General features: G+C 40.0%; 2 protein-coding genes across 2 annotated transcripts; one reads left to right on the top strand and one right to left on the bottom strand.

Moving 5' to 3' along the window:
• Positions 1–14: 14 nt before the first annotated feature.
• ddx11 (DEAD/H (Asp-Glu-Ala-Asp/His) box helicase 11) lies at positions 15–9,453 on the bottom strand. Its single transcript, XM_008412418.3, has 27 exons — positions 9,118–9,453; positions 7,509–7,869; positions 7,350–7,436; positions 7,121–7,257; positions 6,975–7,032; positions 6,776–6,883; positions 5,628–5,715; positions 5,332–5,534; positions 5,146–5,220; positions 4,607–4,684; positions 4,489–4,535; positions 4,325–4,404; positions 4,201–4,242; positions 4,044–4,111; positions 3,918–3,956; positions 3,683–3,821; positions 3,402–3,536; positions 3,180–3,292; positions 3,018–3,090; positions 1,885–1,988; positions 1,210–1,359; positions 1,032–1,100; positions 843–946; positions 664–748; positions 505–580; positions 274–428; positions 15–170 (listed from the first exon to the last, which is right to left on the bottom strand). Exons 2-27 carry the CDS (start codon positions 7,854–7,856, stop codon positions 138–140), a joined length of 2,694 nt encoding a protein of 897 aa, XP_008410640.2. The 5' UTR covers positions 7,857–7,869; positions 9,118–9,453; the 3' UTR covers positions 15–137.
• Positions 9,454–9,467: 14 nt separating this feature from the next.
• On the top strand, positions 9,468–15,888 carry fkbp4 (FKBP prolyl isomerase 4). Its single transcript, XM_008412415.2, has 11 exons — positions 9,468–9,869; positions 10,296–10,440; positions 10,526–10,668; positions 11,478–11,598; positions 12,769–12,925; positions 13,189–13,279; positions 13,357–13,440; positions 13,540–13,725; positions 13,849–13,992; positions 14,631–14,726; positions 14,839–15,888. The coding sequence occupies exons 1-11, from the start codon at positions 9,777–9,779 to the stop codon at positions 14,923–14,925; spliced, it is 1,347 nt and encodes a 448-aa protein (XP_008410637.1). The 5' UTR covers positions 9,468–9,776; the 3' UTR covers positions 14,926–15,888.
• The last annotated feature ends 2,792 nt before the right edge of the window (positions 15,889–18,680 follow it).

Here is an 18,680-nt window from a genome sequence, read left to right as displayed (position 1 = left end):
GATGTTGCTGGTAGTGATGGTGTAACTCTTTAAAGATAAGACCTTTAATTATGAACATTTCTCAGTCTTATATAAACATTACATTTTGTGCAGTTTCATTCTTATTGAGGTCATGAAGAAGCTCTGTGGGAGACAATCTACTCCCGTTTCTGCCTTTTCTCCAGGAAGAACTAGGAAAGCAGAAAATTAAAAAAAAGACAGATATCATGAACTTGTCTTCGTTCAGTTGAGATGCAACAAACTTTCCGGGGCGCTTCTGTGCTTCATTCTCACCTTCCGCAACGCAGCGAAAGCAGGGCCAAAGCCTGAGTGTGTGCTGGTGCGATTCTTGATCCACGCGGGGAGTTTAGCGAGCGTAGCGTGCCGAGCGTAGCGCCTGTCGCAAAGGACAATGGAGGAATAGTCGCCTCTGTGTCGGATGGCTCTGCCTTTGGAGAGGACAAACATGTCAACGCCTCCTGATTAACAAATATTGTTTTTAAATTTACCTTCTGTAATTGGTACCTATAGACTGGTTAACAGCCTTCATGCAGAGGTTTTCTATCAATGCTTGTCCAGGGTTTTTTCCATGGCTGTGAGGCTGCAACATAGAAGTAAAATCATTCATCTCTTACAACATTTTACCTTAAATATAACTATTTTTTAGTGAAAGAAGAACCTGACCAGGTGTTTGTCAAGATACGACATCTTTTCCTGCAGCTCTGGAGATTTGATGTTGGGATACGGCATGCCAACCATCACCACACACCTGTAATCATATGCGCAAACACGCATAATTAACTTTTAATATTCCAGGCAGCGTACAGGAGCTTGTTAACCATGGGGGTTTGTGATTAACACACCTGCCCAGGTCATCGGAGAAATTAATCCCCTCGCTCATCTTTCCACCGACCACAGAGAACAATATCGCTCCCGTGACTCCTCCGCTGCTGTCCACGGCACTTCTCTGAAATGAAAGCAGTTGTGAAGTCTCGCCACAATGACCGTATCACTGACGATCAGATATCTGCCAGCTGAGAAGTTCACATTACCTGGATACAGCGGGAAAACTCGTTTAGCACCTGCTCTACCTGGTTGGCCTTCTTTGGCTCCTGGAAGATCTGATAAGCGATTGTGAGATGGGAGAGATTTAGGTCTTTAATAAAGCTGTGCTCTTTTTTTTTTTTCTTGCACTCTTCATTACTATTAAAATATGCTGCCGGTTTATACCTTTTTCTTATTCCCCAACCGGGTAAGCGCACCGCTTGCCTCCCAGTGAGAAATGATTCTCCGGGAGTATTCGTAGGAGGGGAAGAAACACACGACCCCGCCCGGAACAACGTTGCAGATGTTGGAGAGAATGCGTCCCGTTTCGTCCATCTGTTGACAGAAGACTCTACTGTTAATCCTTAATAAAACATGCACAATTCTATTTATTATAATTTACTTGGAAAAATGTACTTTATCACAAAAGATGGACCAAGTAATTGGCCAGAGATTAAAATCGACCAATTTTCCCTTGAGAAAAAAGAGTTTTTTCCCCCTCTCTAATCAAATTCATTAACACAAAGAGATTCACCGTTTCTCATCTGTTAATGCATCAGCCAACAGCGAACACTTTTCTTCAGTTTTCTGTGTTCAATAAAAAGGTTAAGGACATGCGCTTTGATGCATGAATGGGGAACATATCATTTCTTCTTTTTCTGATGGATTCAAAACCTCTACTTTTATCCCTGAACCTGCAGCACTGTTTTATCTTGTAAGTGTGTTAACCTTAAGAATAAATAAAAACATCAATTATTCTTAATAAATAATAAGTAATCTTAATGAGTAATCCAATTTCACCTGGATTACTCTTTTAGTTATAAAAAAGTTGTTAATTTATTGAAATGTGTCTGTTTGTACCATTTGAGGAGAGTCTCTGTTTTGAAAGGTAAAGTCCAGTTCCTGACCAGACGGACCGGCACATAAGACAAAAGGAAGAATGTTTTCCGGAGGAATCACATGGCCTGCAGATTTCACGAGAAGTAAAATAAAAGGATTAAAATGATACAAATTAACCATTGAAGAACATAGGACATTTTCAACATTTACAGTGGTGTGACAGTTAACTGTTGCTAAAAGACAATTCTTATCCGTCATAAAAAAGAAACGTCTTTATTGCAATCTAAACCTCTTTTAATGTACAATTTAAACCAATTTCATCTGGATTACTCTTTTAGTTATAAACCAGGACTGTTCCACTTGGATAAACTAGTCTGACTTGAGCTTAAAGTGAATTAGAAACAGCTGATTGTGGATTGTTCCCAACCAATAACTCAGCTACAGGTGGAGCAGCTGAAATATCTTGATGTCTTTTTTCCAAAGTGATGGGGTATCAAGAGGACGGTGCTCTGGTCTGTCAGAGTTTTAAAAAAAAAAAAAAAATGTTCCAAATACTATCTCCACTGTAGCAAAGAGGTGGGTCATGATCAAGAGAACCAGATCACTGATGCAAGGGCCTGAAATGAACTTCTTCCACAGCATGGCTGGTCTCAGCCTTAGAGCCCTACCAGATCTGTTTCAGGGTCAGTTTCTACCTGCTTTTGTCTAATTTGCTCCCGGTTCCTGTAATGAAAACGCTGGGCAAAGAAAAACTACCGCTGAAACCTATCTCTAGCTCTGTTCCTGCACCTTTAGACCTAGAGAAACTTGATCATCTGGGAGAAGATTGGAGTAAAGCTGCTGCTTATCCACATCTAAAGTAGGGCTGCCGTCATCTGGTCACTTAATAATCTGATTTTTAGTCTAATGTAAATTAACTAATAAAATAATTATTGATTTGTAAATACATAAATAATAATAATAGGGGCTTATATTTATTTAAGTGTAAACCTGGCCCTGCAAGTGCAGCTTTTTGTTTCTCTGGAAAAGACATCTATTTTAATTAGGTAGCTGTTATGAACAGAAATACGCATAAACAGAACCACTGACATAAAGAGCGTTATAAACAAAAGCTCAATAAGCTGTAGTGATGCGAGAGAAAAAGAGCCACTCACCACAGGAAAACTCTGTGATACGCTCCTCCTTCACTCCAGCAGAGAACAGTAGCTCCTGTTTGAAATCTGAAACCTATACATGTATATGTTTCTTTAATCTTAAAATCTCTACGCCACCCTTCTTTTGTTGTTGTTTGTCCAACTCTCTCAGAATAAACTCACAGGCTGCATTGTTCCCCCAGCAATGATGACTGCTCTGCACTCCTTCAACACCTGGGCGAAATGGACGGCTGGATTCAAAAGAAGGAACTTGACGCTGCTCTCGGACAAAGTGCCTGGGTAACAAATGGACAGTCTCACACCAGGGCAGTTGAGCCTTTGTGTTTGATTTACATCTGTGACATAAATCCAACACATCTCCAAGGTATTAAAAAAGACGGATACCTTGTTTCTGTAACACCACTCTGCCATCAGTGTTACTGTTGGTGAGAGCCAGAAAAAAACCCTCGACCTGCATCATAGGAGATGCAGACAGCACTTTGTCTGCTTCGGAAGCCCCCTGCTGGTCTGCTGAAGGAACTGCTCGCAGGAGAGTGCATGGCGTATGACAAAAAATAAGCAAAACTTACAGCTATTTGCTGTGGTCACATGCACAAAAATAACACCTAGAATGTTTCTTAAATGTCCATAAAACAACTACAAAGAGGAAGCATCTCGAGGCTAACCTGGTGCGGAGCTGGGGTTGCTGTTTAAGGCCTGAAGGTAGCGATTTAGGCCTTCTGTGCGACGGTTCTCCTTGTTGGAGCTGCTGTGGGTGTGCAGAGTTACACCAGAGCCAGCGTACTTCTCCACAAATCCACCCAGCTGCCGACAGAGGTTGAAAAGGTTTAAAAACGTAAGCAAGACATTATAATGTTTTATGTGCATCATATTAATCAAGCTAACAAAAGAAATGCTTACCTTCCTGCTGATCATGCTCTTTTCAAAGTACCTTTGTAACTAAGGTAGGAAGATCAGTAACATAAATGTGAATTATTTTGGTAAAACTGAACATCCGACATGTTTTTGGGCTAAAAAAATAACTACCTTAAACAAGTTGATGTTGTCAATCTGAGCTTTGAAGAGGAAGTTGTTAATAGTATACATTTCAGTCCCTGAGGGGGGAAAAAAGAAAAAAAATTCTAGTGAGCAACTTTTCAAGGTTCGCCAATAACTGCGTTACACACGTTTATCCCCGACTGACCTGCTTGTGTAGTCTGACTCTGTGGATTCTGTCCAACTTTACCTGGAACAGGAAAACGGTGAGAAAAGCCAGGATTATTATGAAGCACCCCAAAAGTTTTGTTTGGAAGTTGGGAGACACTCACCTCCCAGCACACGGATGAGTCCCTCTATCACAAACAGAATCTGTTTGATGTACATCAAGTTCTTTGCCTTCAGTCTGTTCCTGGTGTTTGAAACGGGTGCATATTGAATAAGAACAATGCGAGATAAAACTGAATGTATGATTTGATTCTGTCTCAGCACTCACTTGTAGCGGTCGGCGTACTGGGTGAGCTGGGACTGGGCGCGGCAAAGCTGCAGAAAATTCAGACGTTAGGAGCATCAACGCTGAGACCGAACACAATTGAGACTTAGAAAGAGTTTACCTGCGCTCCGCTGAGCTCTGCGCTGTGTATACAGGAGAGAGTGTCACTAAGGTTGTGCGCTTCGTCTATGATCACCACCTGTTTTTAAAATACGAAGTTAGGCATCCCGGTTGCAGAGCCCTCCAGACTTACTTAACATGTGTGAAGTTTGCTAAACAGAAAGAGTTAATCCCAACATGAATTACGATAGAATGAAAATAAGAGAGTTCCAGTAAAATTCTGTTGGGGTCAATCAATAAACTGAGTATGGGTCACCATTAGGTCTTCCAGCTGGATACGGACCGAAACCATTCCCCTTGTAGTAAAATTCAAGTATGACGTATTTTTGTGTTTAATTTTGCTGCTGCAATAGAAGATTCATTTATTTCTAGTAAATATCAAATGAAATCAGAAGCTAAATAGGCAAATACTTTTCTCCATACATCTCTGAATCAGATTAGCACAGTTTAACAGCATTGCATGCATTTAAAATGTAATTAAAAATGCTTTTTAGGCTAAATTGGGTAGAAATTATTTATACAAATAATGTATAAATGTACCTGTCCCTTTAGCTGGACACCTGCTGCCCTTCTCGTCCCCTCATGAAGAACCATCTGATAGGGCAAAACGACCAGCTGCATAGAAATAAAACCAAAAAATGCTTTTATTATTAAATCCACGTCTAGCTTTAGCGGCGTGAACACACTATCAGAGAGGGCTAAAAGGGTATAAGTGGATACATTTACCTGTGCAGGTGGGACAGCAAGACGTGTGGAATAATAGGGACATGCTTTTGTTTCCTTGCCCAGCTTCAGCAGCTGCTCTATGTCCTGCACCGTCCCCAGAACTTCATCCCTCATCTGCTGCAGAGCCAAAGCTTTGTTGTAAGGACACACACTCTTCGGTGGACCCCTCTTTCGTTTTGCACCGCCTTCGTGGTGCTGCTTCTCTGCAAACAAAAGAACGAGGGAAAAAATAATAAGCCAACAGAAAATGAACTTACTTTGTGAACCGAGTAATGTTGTGGCTAAATGGCTCTCACCGTGTTTGTTTTTCTGCATCTCCATGCAGCGGTCATTAATGTGCTGGATGCTGCCCAGCCGCCGGACCTCCTCGTTAACGCACAGGTTCTGCAAAGAACAGTGCTCAGTGGCAAGGAAAACGGGATCAGCCTTATTGGCAACCTGTCAATTTTTGTTTAGTGATTATGCTTAAAAAAAGTGGTCTGTTTTAACTGAACATGACTGTCAAAAAACATCTCAGTGGTAAGGGTGCTGTAAAGCATTTCCATCATTAAGCTGAGGTGCACACAGACACAACAGGAAATTTGCTTTGTTATGCTTTTATTTTGAAGACTAGTTTCTTTTTCTTTGAGGTCAACTTCCTGTGGGCTAGCTTCATGGAGTGCACACTTGATGGCAGCCAGGCCAGACTTTCACCTAGAGGGAACTCCCTAATTATCCATCTTATTGGGGCAGACTACCGGGTGAAGCCGAGCGATAAAGTGGACTAAAGCTTTTGTTTTTGTTTTTTATTTGTTGCTTTGTTTATTATCAGGATAAGTTGTAGTCAGTTAAGTGTGTGTTAAATACTTTTCTTTGTAATTTGCATCAGAACAAAACTGTGAGATGAAAGGAAAATGTTTATTTTAAACAAACACAAATGACTTCTTGTCAAGTCCCTTTTTCGAATACACCTAAATAAAATACCCTGCAATAACTCCTTGCATAAATCAACTATTTAATAACTAGGGTCCCTGTGTGTATCGGAACAGCTAGCATAAATCTAGCTGTTCTGTGAACGTTTCAGACGTTCACAGAACAGCTATTATAAGACTATAATAGTGAGCAAACAGCACCATAGAAAAAATTGTTGAGAAGTTTAAAGGAAAATTTGGTTCTAAAATGGAACATTCTGGTCTGTGTGGTGAAAAACTAACCCTCCACCATAACATTCCTCAAATGTCAGACTATAACAAGCTGCAGAATCAGTTACAGTAAAGTAAATAATAAAAAAAGGCTGCCCTACAAAAAGCCAGCCAAAAACCTCTCAAGTCCCAGTTTGTAAAGGATGAAAACCCAAACTATACCAGATATCATGTTCAATGTTTTTTTTTTAAATATTATCATTGTTCTTGTAAAAGAGTGTGTGCGTGCGTGCGTGTGCACACGTGTGTGTGTGCACCCATACCTGCCGAGAACCCAGCGTGACCAGACTGATGTTCGTACCGAAGGGGCTTTTCTGAACTTCATGGACAAACTGGGCCAGCTGGGAGTGAGTGCGACTGCAGTAGTAAATCTGCAAGCAGGGACGTTCACACTCACATCAGAATCAAGATAAACACACATTATCATCTATTTTGAGATCATGTTTATGCTGACTTCGTCACCTTAGTTACATGCTCTTCAACCAGCTCCTCGTCCTCCTCATCCTCACCTCCGAAGAATCTGGTAAGCAAAGACACCTTGTTTTAATCGCTTTTTCAGGCTTTTCATGACACCCGTGAGAGTGCAGTCGATGAAAGTATTCACTCACCTGCTCTTACTCTTGGATTCATCATCACTCTCATACTCTGCAACGATAAGCTCCTCGTCCTCCTGATCTCCTGGCGTCGTGGTTTGTTCCTCCTTACTGAGCTGAAGCAGCTTGAATGCTTCGTCCTCTTCGCAGCTCTGAGGTGAGGTCACAGTTAAACATTTCCATCTACCTGTATGAAATGTGTAAGGATGGATTCTGAACGTGGGGGCTCTCCAAACAGTCTTACCTTTCTTTTACTTGCATACTTTAGATGAATATTATTTCTGATCATCTCCATTCGCTCTTCTCTCTTCTTCCTCTTCAGCTCCTCCTCCTGGATCAAAAAGTTTAAACTTTATTAATGAAAAAATAAATAAATAAAAGCTGCCATTCGAACGTCCCCCACCTTTAACTTTGACACCAGGTCACGTTCTGCCTTCTTCTGGACAAAGTCGGAGATCCAGTCGGGCTCTGCAGATGCAGAGCTGCTGCTGGATGACGGAGCAGCAGAGGCGGAGAGGGACGCTTCTCCTTCCTGCAGCAGAGCGGCAGCCTCCTGTCTCTTCTTCTCCTCATAGTCTGTCAGCCAGCTCAGGGCTCCACATATGAGACTTAAAGACTTGCCTGTTCCAGTTGGACTCTCAAAGATGCCCACTTTGCCTTGGTCCAGGGCACTGTAGAGCGCTTTCATGAACTGCTCCTGGATGTCGTAGGGCTTATAGGGAAAGGGAAATGAGTCCCTTCCATTTTCCATGCTCCTAAAGTGCCTGCAAGAAAAAAAAATATAAGAATAAGATAGACCCAACCTTACATACCTGGGCATGTAAGGTTATGTTTCAATTAAGTCATCCTAATTGTTAGGTTAAACACAGTGATGCTATGGTCACAAAATCAGGTATAGAAGCTTTTGTAGGTATGGACTGGTGCTACATCCTGTTGGAAAAAAGGAAACCTGTATTTTCGAAAAGGCTCGTCAGTAAAGAAGAAACATTGAGTGCTCTAAAATATTCTGTCAAATGGTTGCTCTGACTTTGGACTTGATAAAACACAATACTTGAAAATCATACAATAAAATTATCAGTAAATGTCAAGTTAAAACAGCAAATGGTACACTTTTGAATGTATTTCCCATCTCCACCCAACTGGCACGCACCTCACAAACAATCAAGCGCACCCACCCCTTTCACTTCTCAAACTCAGCAGCCAAATCTATAAGGTAACTTGGCACACCTGTGCTCAGAATGATCTCTCTTCAGACAAAGAACCTCAACTGGGAGCTTCCTCAAAGACACCACTGGTAGGTAGGATTGGACGTTATTCACAGTTTACATCATTCAAATTGCATTCAGAAGACCAAAATAGATTGGTTTGATTTGTCATGTGTTTGGAAACAAATTAATTGAACTATTTGGAATATAGTTTATTTATTTATTCACTGTTAACTTAAAAGTAAGTAATTAAATCTTTACTTGAGAAACTAGTTAATTAAAGTTAAAATTAACTCATTGTGATCCAATTTATCTTATCTGTTTGTAGGTTTTCAGCCTATTCCTTGACTACTCATTGACTACTCTGTGACCTACTCATGTGAACCACACGTTTGCTCGTATGCTGTTGATGAGAGCCATCTAAAGAAAAGATAAATAAAAGATGTCACTGAGATGAGTTGTTCCTGCGTCTCTTTGGAGGAAGAAAGCCCTTTCAAGTTTGGGCAAAAAGACTTGAGATTCGCCTGCAGATGAAGACATTTCATATCTGGGGCCAAAGCAGATCTATCTTTTTGCATTCATAGTTGCCATAAATTCAAAGACTGACACTATCCTGTCACAAGGAAGCGATTTCCTCCTACCATTAAATGATCTGTTACGCATCTAACAGTTCATTCGGAGTCTGAATGGGACATGTGTCACTCAAAAAAGTACTAGTCGTAAGTAGCTAAAAGCACGGTTAACAGTTATTGATATCTTCTCGCATTCATTATATACGTATATATATCGGCAAAGCGGTGAACTCACCACAGGGATGAAGTTTTGAAACGTACTTTGTTCAACTCCCGGGTTTTCAACAACCGCGCCAACACTCAGAAGTGGTCACAAACGGTGGCCAATAGGAGGCAGGATAAAAAAAAGAAGTGCATGTTTTACTATAAGAAACAACTTATGTGGGCGGGGCAATTATAATACAAGCTTTATCTTGTTCGCTTTATAGTCTGCATTACAATTTTACAGAATATTTAAAAAAAAATGCTGTTGCATTAAAATTGGATGTAAATTGTTTTTAAATCTTGTATTTGTTCAATTCCTTTAGCTTTGCACCGCCTTTGTGGTGTCTGGTTGTAGAGACGTGAAACGCCACCCAACAGCGCATTCGTCGCTGTTGATCCAGGTCGACTGTCTGGAAAGTTCTCTGCTCCTCTAAGCGCCTGTCAGCTGCCCAACGTGAACTAGAAGCTGTCTAACACCACAGATAGCTGTATTATTGGGTAGTTATTTGATTGTGCATTTAATTTCCAACTGCAAAACGGAAGAGAAGAACTAACAGCGGGGCAGCCAAACGAAGCCTTTGCTGCTACTTGTGTTGACGTTAGTTGTTGCTTGCTGCACTTGGCGTGGTTGGTAGCAAGTGTCAGTTCGTGCTGCGTTGTAGGGATAGGGGGGAATCTGACCCAAAAACGATGACTGCAGAGGAACAGAACAGCGAGGGGCAAAACGCCATGCCCATGGAGGGAGAAGACATCACACCAAAGAAAGATGGAGGTGTTTTAAAGGTAAACGAACTGGTGCTTTTTACTCCGGCTAGAAATAGCTAGGCTAATGTTAGCTGCGTGTAGCCTGTATGACGCACAGAATTTCAATGTAAATGGGACGTACAAGCTAGGCGCAGTAGTCGCAACAGTATATTCCCATCATTTTTGCACTGCATTCGCTTTTTATGTCGTCTGATTCTTGGATAAATGTGAAATTTAATACTTGCAGTGCAACAGCGTGCATTTCCAGAAGGATCTGTACAGTCGGTCTCGGTGCTGCACGGAGCTATTTGCGCTCCATACAGGAGAACGATCCTGAATGGATTTCTTTTAAAATAATTTTTTTTTTGATGTACAGAATCTTAACTGTACAGTGGCTAAGCAGGACACAGACTAAAATTTGGCTCAACAGTTTTCCATAACTTCTGCAAATGTCTCTCCTTACAGCTGGTGAAACGGGAAGGCACAGGCACAGACTTCCCTATGACTGGTGATAAAGTGTTTGTCCATTATGTGGGCACTCTCTTGGACGGGGCACATTTTGACTCGAGCAGGGACAGAGGAGAGAAATTTTCCTTTGAGCTGGGCAAAGGTTGGTCTCCTATCTAAAAGACATCAATACTTCTCAGTCATAGTTGCACAACTATCGGGGTTATTCAAGTTCTCTCTCATTTTAGGTCAAGTAATTAAGGCATGGGATATTGGCGTGGCTACAATGAGAGTGGGAGAGCTGTGTCAGCTCATCTGCAAGCCAGAGTATGCTTATGGATCTGCAGGCAGCCCACCCAAAATACCTCCCAAAGCCACTCTTGTTTTTGAGGTACAGTTGAAAATGTAAATCAGGATTTTTTTTTATTGCTTTATTTAAAGCTGGAAAGAAGTCTATATACATGACGCTGCTGAATTAAGATGTTGAGTTTATTAATGTTGTAATATATATTACTGATTTGTACATGGACTCGAGCAAAATTCTTAAATGAGCAGCAGCCAAAGGCTTCAGCTGTCTGTCATGCCGATATTACATCTTTTGCCGTTCTGTTCTTTTAAAGCAACAGAGCTTTTAAAACGTCTGAGTTTAAATATTGATTTTTGTTGCGTCCCACCACACGTGAGCATTCCTGGTAATGAGAACGCAGACAGCACTTCTAAGAGAGCCCTTAATGATCTGTCCAGCTCGCGTAAAATTCCTACCAGATCTTAGTGCTCCATTATCTTGTATTAAAAAAGTAATAACAATCAAATTGCATGTGATTGACCCGTTCTGCTTTGTCAAACAGCCTTGTAGTGAAGTTGGTCTTGACATTGTTTCCAATAAGGTACCACCAAATAAAAAGCTGTTATTTTAATAAATCTCATTCAGATTTCTTGTATTCCTTTTTTTTAATCTAATGATAGAAATGAGTTATTTTATTTTCTAAACCTCGTCACTGTACGCTTGTTACAGTATTATCTTAATAGGAATGATGGGAAGCCTTCTAGTTATTTCTCACCTAATTTATTTTGTACAAACTTTGGTGCCGCTTGAAACTGTAAACTCACCCGTGCCTGTAGTGGACTGCTTCCATGTGTTATTGCTTATTGTTGGCCTGGAAAGTCAAAATGTTTACTTATTCATTTGCATAAATGCAGGTGGAACTGTTTGAATTTCGTGGGGAAGACATAACCGAGGAGGAAGACGGAGGAATCATTCGGCGTATCATCACTAAAGGAGAGGGTTATTCCAAGCCCAATGAAGGAGCTGTGGTGGAAGGTATCATTTGAGTGGTTGATGGTTTTAATTACGAAGTTAATATAGCAATAAATATAAATCAAAATCCTTAATGTTTTATTTAAAAATTTTATATCTTGAGTTTATGCTAAATAGTTTTATCCTAACAGTCATTCTGCTTCGTTCACTGTAAAGCATCATGTCGCATGACAAATCGAGCAGTCTGACGGATTTGTTTTTTGAAAAAGAAAACTTTTAAGAGCTGATCAGATTTTAAGTGTGATAATCCTGCGGTTCATAAATTTGATCAAATCCAGCTAGATTTGATCAAATTTATGAACCGTGGCAACACATGGCCTCATGCAGAAGTGAACAAGTGTGCATATTCACATTTTAAAGGTTAGCTGATTGTTTTCTCATTATCCACACTTGAATAGAAAAATGCTTAAGTAGGTTGTAAAACTGGTTTAGCTACACTTTCAAGACCAGTGAGAACTGCTCTGGGTGGTACTTATTTCAGTAACCACGGTTTTCAACGGATTTCAGCCTTCTTTACCTAAAACAAAGACGGTTTATCTACAAATGTAAATTCTGAACGGTCACATCTGGCAGGCTGTGGGTGCAGATGAACGTTTTTTTTTAATTTTTTTTTATTTTTAGAAGAATAGTTTCATCAACAGAATTGTGTTTTTGTTAGGAAAAATATACATACATATTTTTTGTCTTAGTTTGACAATGATTTCTTTTTCTATAAAATTAGACTACTTTGTGTGTTCCATAAAAACAGGTTTGAGATTTCAAGAATTTTTTTGTTAAACTGGCCATATTTTTGTTTTGTTTTAGTAAAACCTAATTTGGCTCACAAGTACTTCATCTGGATGGCCGGCATGGCGAAGAGTTTAGACCCAACGGATTTAGACATTTGTCATATTGCCTCTTGCATGACTGAATCTATTTTCTCTCTGTGGATAATTTTCTTAGATTGTGGTTTGTTGGCAACTTTTTGCCTGCATCTTCTTTGTGATTGGCCCACTTATTTCAGTGTTTCACAAACATGCATGTGTTCGAAGACTGAAACTCTTTTGAGTTGATGACCAGCTTCACAGCATCACTTAAACACAGCTTTCATTGCTGACTCCTCAAAGAAAGCCCTGCTTTGTAGTACACGCCCCTAAGGTTTGTCACGAGTTAATCCCAGCGTTTCTGTTTCAGCCTTTGTTCAAGGTACATGCGATGGGCGCGTTTTTGATGAGAGGGAGCTGAAATTTGAGATTGGGGATGGAGAGAGTTTTGGCTTGCCCAGCGGTGTGGAGAAAGCCATCATGGCCATGGAGCAGGGAGAAGAGGCACTCTTCATTATGAAACCTAAGTATGATTATGTTTTAGTTTATCTTGTCTCTTGTGTGATATTGGTACCGTTTATTGCCTTGCTGCAAGAACGCCTTGGGTTAAAATCCTGGCCTGGGATTTCTGAGTGGAGATTGCATGTTCAGTCTGTACATTAGTGGGCTTCAGTCCATAAACATGACCAGAGATTTGTGGTCTCCAAATTGGTATTGGTATTGGTGTGTGTACGGTTTAACACATTGGTATTGGTGTGTGTACGGTTTAACATCTGTGTTTATTTTGTAGGTACGGCTTTGGGCTTGATGGAAGTGAAAATTATTGTATTCCTGGTGGCGCAACGTTGCAGTACAAGATTAAGCTAACAGCCTTTGAGAAGGTAAGCATATCACAAAGATCTGTGACAGGTAGTTATTGATCAAGTTTCCTCACATTTGACTTATTTTTCTCTAACAGGCTAAGGAGTCGTGGGAAATGAACACAATGGAAAAGCTGGAGCAAAGCGGTATTGTCAAGGAGAAAGGAACCCAGTGTTTTAAGGTACATTATGTTTGTTAAAAAGCCAAAAGATTTTATTCTGGATTTAATTGCTCTGTGTGTCCTTGCTATGTATTCTGACCCGGGAATGTTCTGTTACAGGATGGGAAATACAAACAGGCGTCTGTGCAGTACAAAAAGATTGTTGCCTGGCTAGAGCATGAGTCTGGCTTGTCGGATGAGGATGAAAAGAAGGCAAAAGCCCTGCGACTGGCTGCACATCTGAACTTGGCCATGTGCTACCTTAAAATGCATGAGCCAAACAAAGCCTTTGAAAACTGTGACAAGGTATTTGACTTCCCTAATTCCTGAAAGGGAAGACTGAACAGATGTCTTTCAGATGAGGTTTTTGCGCTTTGCAGAAGGCGAGTTGTTTAAATCTCAAAAAGACCCCACCATTTCCTGTTGCAGGCCCTGGAAATGGATTCTACAAATGAGAAGGCTTTGTTCCGACGGGGAGAGGCGCTGTTCGGTATGAATGAATTTGAGAAGGCAAGAGATGATTTCCAGCGAGTTGTTCAGCTGTATCCTTCCAACAAAGCCGCAAAAAGTCAGGTATAACACCAAGTACTAATTCCTCATAAGGTTTTGCCCATTTTTGCATTAAAACCACTTTGTTTGGGATTTTATTTGGATTTTGGACATAAAGTAGACAGGAAGCTGGTTTTCAACAAATAAAAATGTGAAAAGTTCCACGTGCTTTTCTTAGCCACTGAGAATAAAGGCTTGGTAAAAGCATCTCATAGTGGATCTATACCATCTGATTATTCAGATTAATTATTTGCTAAATAGTTTTACCCATGTTATATAGGTGGGAATGGGTCTGGCTTAAGTACTCCTATGATGGTATTGTTTTTTTCAGGAGGTAGCCTTTTTAGAGTCTGAATACTCCAGTTAATGAGTAATTACTAAATTATTTCAATAAGTTAATCACAATTAGTCCAATTAATCGTTTCAGCCCTACTGCAAAGGAGACTTCTTTAATCCACCTTTTAAAAATTAGATCCATCGTCATTGAGGAAGCTGTCAAAAAAATTGAATATTTGAATATTCAATTAGAAAATTATGAATTTCATATCAATGATATGAAATTATCAGTACTTCAAAAAAATGTCTTGTAACTTTCACTGGTTTCCTTTTTGGTGCTTGCCTTTAGTTTTGTTAAATAGCTGGTTATCTCCTTGTCAAATTAGGTGCTCCTGTGTCAGAAACGCATTAAGGAGCAGCACGAAAAGGACAAACGCATCTATGCGAACATGTTCCAGAAATTTGCAGAAAGGGATTCAAAGGTGAGGGCATTTTTCTTTGCATACAACTGCCCTGTTGCCACTAGAGGGCGGCATAAATCACCTAAAAGCGACTTGGAGCGCTAATATAGATATTGTTTTCCTTTTCGAGCAGAAAGAAGCAGAGAAGGTGAAACCCGAGAGTAAGGAGAACGGCGAGGAGGCAATGGAGGTTGAGAATGGGGAAAAGGAAGCTCAGTGAAGTGAAAGCATAGATGAAGATGCAACTGTTATTATGGTTCAAATGTACTTAGACTTTTGTAACCAGCCATTTGTGTTTTAAGGTATGATTGTGTATATATGTACATGCGAGAATGAGTGTCACTGAGAGCGCGGGCGGGTCTTTGGCGTGTCGCTGTGTCCAGGCTCTTTGGTGTGGCAGCTAGCTGAGCGAGTGGGGCTTCTACGGCTGGCAGCACTCTGGGAAATGGATTTAATAAGTCGATTGTGTGCCATGACTCTTGGCTCTGAACACTTTCAGCCCACAGCTCTGAACTGTGCATGTGATTTTTTATTTTATTTTTTTTGTGTTTTTATTTTTGAAGAAATGTGGGTAGGTAGGAAAAAAAGTGCATCCCAGGTGTTGCGTGCAGAGTTTTACAACCCGTCAAGGGCTCCGCCATTTACCCCACAACATTTTCTGTCCTGTATTCTTTGTTGCTGTCCATCCGAGCCTCCTCATGGGCCTACTGATCAATTGTTGGAGCATGGATGATTGTGTTCACAGAACTGGTTTGGTTTGAATGTTAATGTCATTAAGTGTGTATGTAGCAGCACTGTGGATTGGCAATGTGATAAAATGTCAGTTTGGGCTAGTTTACAGACTTTGATCTTCTCTCAGCAAAATTGTGGGGTTCCCTTAAAGCCCTTGGGTACAGGACTGTTCACTTTTCCTTCGAAAATATTGACTTTGTACTTTTTTTTTTTTCTAGTGTTGTGCTTGTGATTACTGTACTGTTCTCAACAAAGATTTATAAAGTAGAATTGATAAAGCAACTGGAATCTGTGCATAAACCCTTTTGCATTTTAGTCAGCAGTGCCTACATGGACAAAAGCTAAAGTAGATGCCGAATGTAAGATGAGCTTTTTTTTTGAGTTTCTTTGTTGGGAAGTCACTGCTTGGTGTCCTGACAGACTTGTAATAAACTGTTCACTACAAACTCTGTATATGTGCCTTTTTTATATCTTTGTCTCAGTTTTGAGGTTTCCTGTGGTACTTTCCTTTCCCTTCTTTGCTTGATTGAGATCTCCATACTCTTTTAAACTGAGAAACTTAAATCGGCAACACCAGCAATGGCTTTTTTTTTTTTTATGCTTTCCACACGGGCTTTTGCTCAAAACTTAAAATAAGATGAATATGGAGCTAAAACAGTCTCAATATTCATGAATGCACAGAACAAGATTTACAAAATGCACAGAATGAGATTCACAGGGTGAGTCGTGTGTGCACAAAGCAATATTTACAAGTGAACAGAACAAGACTCGCACTTGTATCTTTTTTATATGTAAAACACAAATATATCTTGATTTACAAATCGTTTCTGGTCTGTGGACTTCCCTGCATTTTTGTGAATTGTGAGACTCCCCTGACATGGCTCAACCCACAAGTCCCCACAAGAGAAAAATCGGCAATCAGGCATATCTTTGTTTCAGCTAATCATAAGAGCGCACCACGTGGGAGTAAAACTTATGTAAAATCAGTTACTGAAGAAGAAAATTGTCTTCGGTCCCAAGGCAATAATAGCCTTTGTATATTAGGAAGGTCCTTGAATAAATTATATCAATGTAATCAATTAATTTAAATTTCTTAATCTGGGACCTGAGGGCAAATTTCACACCACAAACTGGCATGACAATTAAAAACTCCTTGAATCAGAATTTTTAAGAATTTTTTTTTTTTTTTTTTTTATTAACCCGAGAGAGAATACAGCAGTCGGAGCCGAAAGCAGATGTGTTGTAGTGGGTGAAATCGGCGTAGACCAAGCTGAAGTTGGTCTCCAACTTGCAGCTTTTGATTCTGCATTTAATGGGAAATCTAACAAAAACTCAACTGATGGCAAGTGAAGAGAAGGAAATATTTATTTCTTTGTCTGGAATCACTGAGGCATAAAATCCTTCTGATTGCGCGACAGACTCCTACATCCCGTGAAAGAAAGTGGTCCACAAAGACTTTGTCCTCCAAAACACAAAGTGAATTATGTGTATTTATAAATATTGTGTATCATCCTGTGCAGTTGTGAATACTGACACTGTTTTAGCTCCATACTTATTTCAGCCCCTTAAACAGCGCTGCCTGGGGTGTTGGCCATATTGCCCATATTAAAGAAAATGCCATCTATTTGCATTGTACATGTTTAAATGCTGGTACTTTAACCCTGTCTCATTGCCTTCAGAAAATTTGGGGTGTTCGATTTGAAATATTTCGGTGATCTGTGAACACAGCCACTTGAGAATTTGTTGTTGCTGTATTTTTTTTTTCTCAATAATTAATTTTAACCAGCATCCTCACGGTTATTAAAATCTATGGTTCTCTGCTCTTAATTAGTTAGTATTGGCTAAAACCCTCAGCATTTCGCATAAACATCCTTCTGCTCTGTTCAGTGAAAACAACTTACTGGCAGCATGTTGCCAAACAAATCACTCCGGTATTGGTTTTACTAGCACAAGGCTTTAACCTGCTTGCCTTTGTTGAATCCAGAGGCTGTATAATGGGCCTTTCCAAGGTTGCACCTGCTTTAGTTGGCAGGTCAAAATCTTTTTTTCCATGGATGAACTGGAACTCATTTGATCCCCCAGCTTTCCTTCAGGGACGCTGGCATCATCTTACGGAAGTGTTTTTTTTTTTTTTCTTCATCTTTCCCTGCCTGTTGATGATAAATAAGACGGATTTGTTTTGTTCATTAGGTAATGAAGGTATACCAATACTAGCCCAGAAGGGAGAGTCTGATTTCTCTCTTCTCTCTTGTTTAGTTGCTGGAGTGTTAAGGAAGCCCGGGTTGCTTTAACCCTTGAGGTTAAAGCAGCCAAACCAAACCATAGCAAACAAAAAGCATTTGTTGGCATTGTTTTATCATTTGTTGGTCAAACAATCACAGTGATGCATGGTCATTAAAAGCATGTATTTGTTCCTTTGTAGGCAGGTGCCAAGTCATCCATGCAGCTCGTAAGCAGTGGGAAGCATGGAGTTCCATAACATTTCCTGGTATCTACACATCAGACCAACCAAATGAGATGACATTTCTCCTCAAGTCATCCCCGATTGTGGAGGCTTCACACTGCACCTCAAGCAAATTAGGATCTGTGCCTCCTGTCTCGTCTCCAGAGTGCGGTACCTTAATTTATAAACAGAATAGAAAATTAACTTTTATGTGAGACAAGGATTTTAAAAAACTTACTAAAAGTCTCCATGATGCCGCAACTGTCTCTGATCAGGAGTGGCTTAACATAAGGAACAATGAGAGTCTTCTAGTTGTAGACCATAGGGGTTACGACTAACAGATTTCTTCCCCCCCTTCTGCTCATCTTTCCTTTAATTTGAATGAATGCAGGCCCTCTGTGAACAGTCTGCTGCCACAGCAATTACCTTCTGCGGCTTATCCTCCTTAAGGGTTGTGTTGGTGATAAGTGTCAATAGTCCACAGCATGTATATTTGATTTTCATTAATTATAAGATTAACATTAATAAAAACTTGAAATATAAGACTGTCAGTGTACTTATCACATATAATGAGTCTAGTTTTTAATTTAATTACTAAAATTAATCATTTTCAAATATATTGTTATCAATACAGTACCAGGAAGACAATAAATAGTGCCTAGAAGAAAAATTACTTTGCAAAAAGTGTTTTAGATTAAAGTTGTTGTTTTTTTTGTTGTTTTAATGTTTGAAGAAATTGTGATCTCCATTTTTCATGACTGACACTGTCACATTTTTTATGATTGTGCATAAGCTCACTT

Source organism: Poecilia reticulata, chromosome 6, assembly GCF_904066995.2.
Source record: "Poecilia reticulata chromosome 6, P_reticulata-male-v2, whole genome shotgun sequence".
Taxonomy (NCBI): Eukaryota; Metazoa; Chordata; class Actinopteri; order Cyprinodontiformes; family Poeciliidae; genus Poecilia; species Poecilia reticulata.
Note: the sequence above shows the minus strand (reverse complement) of the source record. Positions and strands in the feature narration are given on the sequence as shown.

Coding starts and splice junctions, on each gene's coding strand:
- fkbp4 (XM_008412415.2), top strand. CDS start 9,777: ATGACTGCAGAGGAACAGAACAGCGAGGGGCAAAACGCCATGCCCATG. Junction 13,280..13,356: donor AGCTAACAGCCTTTGAGAAG/GTAAGCATATCA, acceptor TTTCTCTAACAG/GCTAAGGAGTCGTGGGAAAT. Junction 13,441..13,539: donor AAGGAACCCAGTGTTTTAAG/GTACATTATGTT, acceptor GTTCTGTTACAG/GATGGGAAATACAAACAGGC.
- ddx11 (XM_008412418.3), bottom strand. CDS start 7,856: ATGGAAAATGGAAGGGACTCATTTCCCTTTCCCTATAAGCCCTACGAC. Junction 5,535..5,627: donor GATGCAGAAAAACAAACACG/GTGAGAGCCATT, acceptor TTTTGTTTGCAG/AGAAGCAGCACCACGAAGGC. Junction 3,293..3,401: donor AGTGGTGTTACAGAAACAAG/GTATCCGTCTTT, acceptor TTTGTTACCCAG/GCACTTTGTCCGAGAGCAGC.